A 10000-nucleotide genomic window follows, 5' to 3' on the forward strand; every position below is an offset into this window, starting at 1 on the left:
ATACACACAATGAAAAAAAAAAAGTTTGAATATTCGCCATTTGCTTCGACACAAGCCTAAAGAGAATTGTACATAGGTTTCAGGGAACATAAAAAAAGATTTCCTTTAACATCTTAAATGCTTCATATTGTGTAAGTGAATCTGATGTCGTTGGGTTGTTTGTTGTCTTGATGATGTGGAATATCTTTCAATAATTGCTTATGCACCCTCCCACAAACTCCCGATATATGTATACGTGCCAATGGCCGAAATGCATTAAACATTCATTCATGAATGAAAAAAAAAAGGTGACTGTTGGGCCTTTTAAAACGAAGTTAAAAACGATAAAAGATGGTTTAAAATGAAAGGAACCTTAAGACGAAGATAAAAGCGACGATTCAAGTCATAAACTCTTAGCCAAGTGAAGAGGTGAAGAGGAGTTGGCAGGTCACAGTTGTCTTTTTTTTTCTTCTTTTTTTTTTAATTAAACATTCATTCATTCTCTACCCTCTCTCTCTCTCTCTCTCTCTCTCTCTCTCTCTCTGTCTCTCTTCCTTTCTTAGTCCCCTCCTCCTTGCCCCCCCCCCATCCCCCCCGCCCTCCCCTCCACCTCAGCCGCCCCCCTTTTCATTCGAATATACAGAAATGTCGATTTCTAATTAATAATAACAATTATCATTATGATAGAAATGATAATAATCCAAATGACGATAATAATATCATTTATTTTCAGTCTAATATCATCATCTTAGATGAACAGACTATAAATAAACAAGAGAGGCAAGGCCTTCAGGACTCACTTGTGATAAATTAAGTCCCCTAGCATTAATTACAGAGTAATTTCCCTTTTTTACTATCTGCACCAAAACGTTTGCAAAATAAATAAAAATTCCATGCTTAGCAAAAGAAGTTCCTGTTTGAACAAAAAATGATAATAATGATTCCTCTTGTTGTTGGGTCAGAATAAGAGGTCAGAGTGCCATGTTTAGAGAATACAAAAAATATAAATATAACAGTAAATGCAGTTTGCATATAATTAGGCTTCTTTTTTTATTTTTTGTGCCCATCCCAGAGGTGCAATATTGTTTTAAACAAGATGACTGGAAAGAACTGAATTTTTCCTATTTTTATGCCAAATTTGGTGTCAACTGACAAAATATTTGCAGAGAAAATGTCAATGTTAAAGTTTACCACGGACACACACACACACACACACACACACACACACACACACACACACACACACACACACACACACACACACAACTGAACAATAAACGAACGATATCTACCCTCTCACCTGAAAAACGGGTTGATCTCCTTGGTGTGGGTGCGCGAGTCGTAGTAGGTGGGCATCCCGAGGAGCTTGGGGATCTCGCTGAAGTCCTGGCACCAGTCCCAGTACGGCAGGGACACGGCCGACCCGTGCTCCAGCAGCTCGTTCTCCACCTGCTCCACGTACAGCCGGTGCCAGTGTGGGAAGGTGGGCGACCCGTGCACGCAGCACCCCACTGCCCGACCCTCGTGCCGGCACAGGCCCGGGTACCCGTGGAACCTGGGTGTAGGGGTATCAGTATCAGTATCAGTATCAGTAGCTCAAGGAGGCGTCACTGCGCTCGGACAAATCCATACACGCTACACCACATCTGCCAAGCAGATGCCTGACCAGCAGCGTAACCCAATGCGCTTAGTCAGGCCTTGAGAAGAAAAAAAATAATAATAATAAGATAAAATAATAATAGCAAAGGGGTGGACAGGTGTTGTGTCGCAAGGGACAGCAAGGGAGAGCAGCAGCAACAAAGGGCGGGAAGTCAAGAGTGAAAGAAAATGACAACTTCCTCTTCTTCTTCTTCTTCTTCGTTCGTGGGCTGCAACTGCCACGTTCACTCGTATGCACACGAGTGGGATTTTACGTGTATGACCGTTTTTACCCCGCCATGTAGGCAGCCATACTCCGCTTTCGGGGGTGTGCATGCTGGGTATGTTCTTGTTTCCATAACCCACCGAACGCTGACATGGATTACAGGATCTTTAACGCGCGTATTTGATCTTCTGCTTGCATATACACACTAAGGGGGTTCAGGCACTAGCAGGTCTGCACATATGTTGACCTGGGAGATCGTAAAAATCTCCACCCTTTACTCACCAGGCGCCGTCACCGTGATTCGAACCCGGGATTCTCAGATTGACAGTCCAACGCTTTAACCACTCGGCTATTGCGCCCATCACAGCAGCAGCAACAAAGGACGGGAAGTCAAGAGTGAAAGAAAATGACAACAAAACGTTGTGGGTTTTCTTTCTTTCTTTCTTTTTTTTTTGCAGTTAGCGTTTAAGATTGCAGCTCTTATGCCAAAGATGGAGGTCTGGGTGGGGTAATTCAGCTTGTGCAAGCGACGAACAGAAAAGAAAATGAAATAACAAGAAGAACAACAACAATAAAAGTAAGAAGAAGAAGAAGAACGATAATATTACTAATATACTACTACTAATAATAATACTAATGATAATAACAATGTACTACTACCACTAATGATGATAACAATGATAATAATAGTAAGAAGATGTTCGACAACAAGAACAAGAACAAGAATAATAAGAATAAATACAAGAATGAGGAGAAATAAACAAACAATCGAAATACACGCGCACAAACACCCATCCATACATACGGACAACATTAATTCATATTCATTCCACTCTACAATGAATATCAATTAATCAACTGACATCAAACAATACGGACATGTGACCACCCAGACGTAAAGCTAAATCTGTTGGTTTTTGTTGTTGTTGTTGTTGTTGTTTTGTTGTTTTTTGTTGTTGTTGTCGTTTTCTTGTTTATTGTTGTTGGGTTGTTGGTTTTTTGGGGTTGTTTTTTTTTGTTTGTTGGTTGTTTTTTTTTGCTATTTATCTTTGAGACACCATCCCTTTTTTCTTTCTTTTTTTTCTTTTTTCTTTTTTCTTTTTTTTTTTTTTTTTTTTTTTACATCATGTTTCTATCGCGTTAACATTATCGTGAGGTCACTCTTTCCCTTCTGAAAATGCATGCCTCAGATATATCCAGTGAGTGACATTAGGATGTCTTAATTTTCTGATGCAAAGATTGCCACTGCTAAATGCACACGGGTATGGAAATAATTTACAATCATTTTCAACAGCATTTATACGAGAAAACTTTAATGTGGGCGACGACAGCGCCTGTGGAAATGACGATGATGATGATGATGATGATGATGACGTAGACGATGATAACGACGACAACGACGATTGTGATGAAACCACAACGTTATTGACCACGTTGAAGACGACGGCTGTAATGTATCGTGTCGTATCGTATCCTATTGTATTGTATTGTATTGTGTTGTGTTGTATTGTATTGTATTGTATCATACTGCATAGTATTGTCTTTTGCATTGCATTGTATTGTCTTTTGCATTGTATTGAATTGTATTATCGATTACATTGCATTGTATTGTATTGTCTTTCGCATTGTATTGTATTGTATTGTCTTTTGCATTGTATTGTACTGTATTGTCTTTTACATTGCATTGTACTGTATTTTGCATTGCATTGTACTGTCTTTTGCATTGTATTGCCTTGTTTTGTATTGCATTGTATTATCGTTTGCACTGCATTGTCTTTTGCATTGTATTGTATTATCGTTTGCATTGCATTGTATTGTGTTGTATTGTCTTTTGCATTGTATTGCATTGTATTGTATTGTATTGTATTGTATTGCATTGTATTGTATTGTCTATTGTATTGCATTGTATCTCACTTGGCGATGGCCTCGAAGCTACCGTCCTCTTCCATGTCGTGCAGAGCGGACCTCAAGCTCTCACACTCCCCTGTCGTCAGCGTGTTGATCTCTCGGCGGATGTGAGAAGAGGCCTTGACCTCTTCCAGGTAGTCATCCTCGTGACCCTTCATGTGACCTGCCAGCCAGCGCGTGACAAGCGTCGCGTGACGCGCGCGCCCCGCGTCGTCATAGCGACCCGGTTAGTTAGTGGGTAGTGTGTGTGTGTGTGTGTGTGTGTGTGTGTGTGTGTGTGTGTGTGTGTGTGTGTGTGTGTGTGTGTGTGTGTGTTTGTGTGTGTGTGGGTGTGTGTGTAAGTTTGTGTGTGTGTGTGGGGGGGGGGGTGTGTAAGTTTGTGTGTGTGTGTGTGTGTGTGTGTGTAAGTTTGTGTGCGTGTGTATGTGTGTGTGTGTTTGTGCGCGTGGGTAGTGTGTGTGTGTGTGCCAGTGTGTGTGTGTGTGTGTGTGTGTGTGTGTGTGTGTGTGTGTGTGTGTGTGTGTGTGTGTGTGTGTGTGTGTGTGTGTGTGTGTGTGTGTGTGTGTGTGTGTGTGTGTGTTCACAGAGTAGAATTAACTCCAGGATTTTCCCAGGGATAGCTCTCGTAATTTGGGGTTCTCTTTTAGGTGCGTTAAGTGCATGCCACAAACAGGACCTCGGTTTATCGTCTCGTCCAAATTTATCACTGCTATCCCCCCCCCCCCTGCCCCCCCACGCCCCCCTCCGGCCGCCCCCCCCCCCCTCCCACACATACACACACAAACCGACCCTCCAACAACCCTTCCCCCCTTCCCCCCCCCCTCGACACACACACTGCCCTGTCCACAATATATATAACAATCATTTCACATTTTCTTGTCTTTCTTTTCTGAGGGACAGGATGCAAAAAAAACAACAACAAAAAACTGTATAAGCTTATTCTTTTACCCTCAGTGAAGACCATTTGCACTTGACCGAGACTTGACTTGACAATAATTACATATCAACTCAACCGAAACGGAAGCCACCAGCTCACCCATCCCGGGAAAGTAGACGACGGTAGCGTTGCCGAAGACGTGGTTCCCCAGGCTGGTCCCTTCTAGATCCAGCACCGTGTAGTGGATGTCGAAGCGGTCCTGGGGTTCCAGTCCGAAGCTCTTCAGCTGCTTCGTGATCTCGTGCTTGTACAGTCTGCCCAACAAGAGTTTCGCCTTGTCAAAGTCTGGCCCTTATCAAAAACCTACCTCTTCCCCCAAGATAGTCTCCCTCCCTTCCCCTGCCTCTTCCTTGTTTTGTTTTGTTTTTTTTGTTGTTTTTTTTTTTTGGTTTTTTTTTTTTTTTTTTGGGGGGGGGTTGTCTTTCCCCAAGTTTAGAGTTATGCATGCGTGTGAATGGCTGGATTGGGGGAAAGCGCTTTGATTTGTCTCTGCACAAGATGTAGCGCCATATAAATGCTGATTATTATTATTATCGTTATTGTTAGTGTTTTCGTTATCGTTATTATTATTATTATTATTATTATTATTATTATTATTATTATTATTATATCATCATCATCATTATTATTATTATCATCATCATTATCATTATTGTAATGATCGTTTTTGTTATTGTTGTCGTTATCATCATCATCATCATCATCATCATTATTATCATCATTATCATTATTTTATTATCATCATCATATTTTCACAAGGAAAAGGCAGGGGGGGTTGTGTTAAGTTAGGTTCAAGGTCTCCCACACAAACCCTCTCCACTGCCACAGTGGCAATGATTTCACACACACTGTTGACAAGGGCACAGCAGTGGAAGGGAGACAACCCCAGTCCTCTCCCCTTCCGCCGTTAAGTTAACCTTTACCCCTACCCCCACCCGAAGTCAGGTTGTACCCATTTAAAACTGGGTGTAGTGAGGGGGGAGGATGGCAGGGTGGGGGGTGGGGGGGGGGGGTGTCGGAGTACACTGCCTTTTCCAGGGACACAGCACCATTTTCATAAGAGGCAAATCATTTCTCTAATCTGCAGATGGAAAATGAATTGTTTTAGGACAAAATATGTCAGTAATGTTTCTTGCATCTGTGGTGCTCACATAACAGCCGATCATATGCCAACTTGCGATATGCTAAAGTCTCAAATCCCTGAACTGAAATCATCTTCAGTGTTGACGATCTTCAGCAGTCCATTGCTAATGTATGACTTTTTCAACTCCTTGTTAAATAGTCCAGTTGGTTCGCTGTTATAGTTGTTAGTTTTTCATTAGAAATATGTTATATTGTTATGACTTTTTGTTTATTTTTTAAACAAAACTTAAATCAATAATTTTCACACACACACACACACACACACACACACACACACACACACACACTTTCACTTACTCGTATGCATACACAGTAATTCCCCCCCCCCCTCCTTCCCCTCCTCCCACTCGATTTTTTCCTTCCCTCGTCTAATATCACTTACTGTGAAAAGACGTTAAAGTAAAGAACGAACGAACGAACAGCACCATGCTGAAACGGGGCTTCGAACCCTAGATCACTGGTGAACACTGGATCACAAGTCCAACGCCTCACCGATTCTGGTACGGCGGCTCCATGGTAACTTGAATCAGTATTATGACAATGTCTTCCCTCCCATCCCCCAAGGGTTTTCATACTAAGGTTTGTGGGGTGGGGGGTGGGGGATCTAGTTTAGTTAAAAGAGCATTAACATAATTGTTATTATTATCATTATAATTATTATTATTATTCATGCTTACAGAGAGCCTATTCTTGTGAGGTTAACTCACTCAGTACGGCCAGTCCTCTCTTCTCCTCTACACAGACCCTTCGGATGTCCAGTGGGTGTCTGAATGACCCAACCTTTAGCTTCCGTCGTCAGAACTGTGGTATTCTTTGTCAACAATCACCTCTTCAGTATAAGAGCGTTCCGCTTGCAATATTTTGATGATGGTAACTGGGGTGAAACGCTGTTAACGTCGTCTCTTTTGCCGTTCGTATGGAGAGGGTTAAAGAGGGTAGTGACAATTACCCCCCTTCCCATGTCTCTCTCCCAAGGGTTTCATATGGTGGTAAAGGGATCTGGTTAAGTTAAAAGAACACACACACACACACACACACACACACACACACACACACACACACACACACAACACGAACACACACGAACCTCCCACCCACCACCACCACCAACCATCACCACCACCACCACCTCCCCTCACCTGTCGTACTCCCAAGGAATCTCAAACTCGTCACCCAGGATATAGAACTCTCCGGCGTTCTTGCACGTGCTGTCCGGCTTACAGATCTGGAACTTCACCAGGGCCGACTTCTTGATGCCGTGCAGCATGAAACCGGCAAACACCCTCTCCAGACCCCGGCGTCTACGAATGAGACACAGAGAAAGGTTTGAGAATAAGATACAGCGAAAGTTTTTGGGGAATGAGGCAAAGCGAAAGGTTTTGGGAATAGGACACAGCGAAAGGTTTTGGGAATAGGACACAGCGAAAGGTTTTGGGAATAAGGCAAAGCGAAAGGTTTTGGGAATATGTTTGGGAATAGGACACAGCGAAAGGTTTTGGGAATATGTTTTGGGAATAAGGACAAAGCGAAAGGTTTTGGGAATATGTTTTGGGAATAGGACACAGCGAAAGGTTTTGGGAATAGGACACAGCGAAAGGTTTTGGGAATAGGACACAGCGAAAGGTTTTGGGAATAAGGAAAAGAGAAAGGTTTGTGGGAAATAAGATGCAGCGAACAGTTTGAGAATAAGACAGAGAGAAAGGTTTTGGGAATAAGGAAAAGAGAAAGGTTTGTGGGAAATAAGATGCAGCGAAAAGTTTGAGAATAAGACAGAGAGAAAGGTTTTGGGAATACTACAACTACCAGGCTGCTATCTTTATACTACCATCACCTCTGACACCATCTACGACCAAAGTGGTCATGTCAGTCTTGAATAAAAACAAAGACAAAAAAACAAAATATTTTGTGTTTGCACATTTCTTCTGTCACTGGTGCTGTGTGCACATGTCAATTGATTGGTTCAAGGACAGGCCCGGCACTTCCGTTTTTGAGGAAGAGTCTGGCTTTGTTCCAATGTACATGTTATCTATTTATTTATTTATTTATTTATTTACCTGTGTTCTAAGCTGAATCGGTAGCATAAGCAGCATTGACTTGAAGTTGTGTACCTTGTGGATGGAGTTAATTACCACTCCTTACTATTTGTACGACCCTTTACTCCCATTGAATACCCACCCCAACGCCACAACCACGGGAGGGGAGGAGGGGGGAGGGAGGGAGGGGTGGTGGTGGTGGTGTCATGCCGTTGAACTGAACTCTTTACTATTTGTACGACCACTTACTACCATTAAACCACCACCACCACCACAACACCCCACACTCCACCACCGGCACCACCACCACCACAATAACAACACCCCACACTCCACCACCACCACAACAACACCCCACACTCCACCACCACCACAACAACACCCCACACTCCACCACCACCACCACAACACCACCACCCCCCACCCACCACACCCCACACCCCTACACCCTCTGTTTAACCTGACAACCTCTGGCTGGATCTGGGGAGGGGTATTATTACCATTGAACTGAACTCTTTACTATTTGTACGACCACTTACTACCATTAAATACCCACCCCCACCACACCACATCATCCAACCCAACCCACCCACACCCCACTACCTCACCCCCAGCCCCACCCACCCCACAGGGATCCCTCTTTTTAACCTGACAGTCTCTCGCTGGATCTGCGGAGGGATCATAATGTTGAACCTTACTAATTGTGCGACCACTTACTAGCATTAAATACCCACCCCATCCAAACCCCACACCCACCCTCACTCCACCACCCCACCCACCCCACACCACCGTTTTACCTGACAACCTCCCGCTGGATCTGCGGGGGGGGGGGGAGAGGGGGTAGGGGGGCTGGGGGGGGATGTTCATGCCGTTGAACTGAACTCCTTACTAGTTGTGCGACCACTTACTACCATTAAATGCCCACCCCTAACCCACCACATCCCCATCCCACCCCACCCCCACCACACCTTCCCCCACCACCCCACCCACCCCACCCACCCCACACCCCTCTTTACCTGACGGACTCCCGCTGGATTTAAAGGGGGGCGGGGGGGAGGGGGTCATGCCGTTGAACTCAACTCCTTACGATTTGTACAACCACTCACTACCATTTAAATACCCACACCCCATTCCACCCCACCACCACCCCTCTCCACCCAAACCACCCACAACCACCTACCTCACCCCACCCACCCCACACCACCATTTTTACCTGACAACCTCACGCTGGATCTGCGGAGGCGTCATCCCGTTGAACTGCAGGTTGTCGTAGTGGTAGTGGAAGCTGTCCCGGTAGTTGAACACGTCGAAGGGCACGGAGTGGTCACGGGTGGCGGGGTCAGGGTTGGTCACGCTGGTCTGAGCGAATGGCTGCAAGGGTTCTCGCAGCTGGCTGATGGCGCAGTTGGCCGAGTTGGCCGGCTTGCCGCGGAACTTGCCCTGCAGGACTTGCCAGATGGCCCAGATGCGGTCGGTCATGGAGTGGTGCAGGTAGAAGATGGGGTCGAAGGCCGTGTAGCGGAGCGAGGCCATGGAGTACACGTTGTTACCGCCCACCACCGCGTGGATGTAGTTGTGGGCCACCTCGAACTGCACCTCGAAGTCGCAGAAGTTGTCCTGCTCGAAGGCCAGCATCACCTTCTCGGCGATGTCCGTCATGTGGCCGAACTCGGGCTCCTGGAAGAGCTCATCGCGGATGCTGCGTGTGGTGTCGTGGTCCTGCACGTGCCCGTGGTGCCAGGGGTTCGGCTCCTCCTGGCTCGTCCTGGGGTTCACGTAGGTGGCGTCCTTCACGAGGTCGGGCAGGGAGGTCATGGGCAGCGTCCAGTCCCAGTAAGGCAGGCCCGTGGTCATGCCGTGCCTCATCAGCGCGTTCTCCGCCTGCACGGTGATCAGGCGGTGCCAGTGCGGGAAGACGGGCATGCCGTGCGCGCAGCAGGCGAACTTCTGCTCGGCGTCCGGGGACGGACACCACTTGGGCTGCCCGTGGAAGGCGGCGATCTGGTGGAAGCCGCCCTTGGTGTGGTCATCCATCAACGCCGCCATGGCCTCGCGGAGGTTCTGCAGCTGTTCGGGAGACATGTGATCCACGTCGTTGCGCACGTGGTCGTCCTTGGTATACATCTCTTCCATGTG

At 45.8% G+C, this 10000-nt stretch overlaps 1 protein-coding gene across 1 annotated transcript in view; it reads right to left on the bottom strand.

The window, feature by feature from the left end:
- LOC143288605 (hemocyanin 2-like) overlaps positions 1–10000 on the bottom strand; it is an 86820-nt gene that overhangs the window by 53765 nt on the left and 23055 nt on the right. The window contains exons 15-19 of the mRNA XM_076597257.1: positions 9078–10000; positions 6971–7132; positions 4788–4942; positions 3758–3914; positions 1280–1534 (exon numbers count right to left, since the gene is read on the bottom strand). The exon at positions 9078–10000 is cut by the window's right edge and continues 2 nt beyond it. Coding sequence (XP_076453372.1) covers positions 1280–1534; positions 3758–3914; positions 4788–4942; positions 6971–7132; positions 9078–10000 — 1652 coding nt within the window. The remainder of the gene's footprint in view (positions 1–1279; positions 1535–3757; positions 3915–4787; positions 4943–6970; positions 7133–9077) is intronic.

This window comes from Babylonia areolata, chromosome 12 (genome assembly GCF_041734735.1).
Source record: "Babylonia areolata isolate BAREFJ2019XMU chromosome 12, ASM4173473v1, whole genome shotgun sequence".
NCBI classification, from domain to species: domain Eukaryota; kingdom Metazoa; phylum Mollusca; class Gastropoda; order Neogastropoda; family Buccinidae; genus Babylonia; species Babylonia areolata.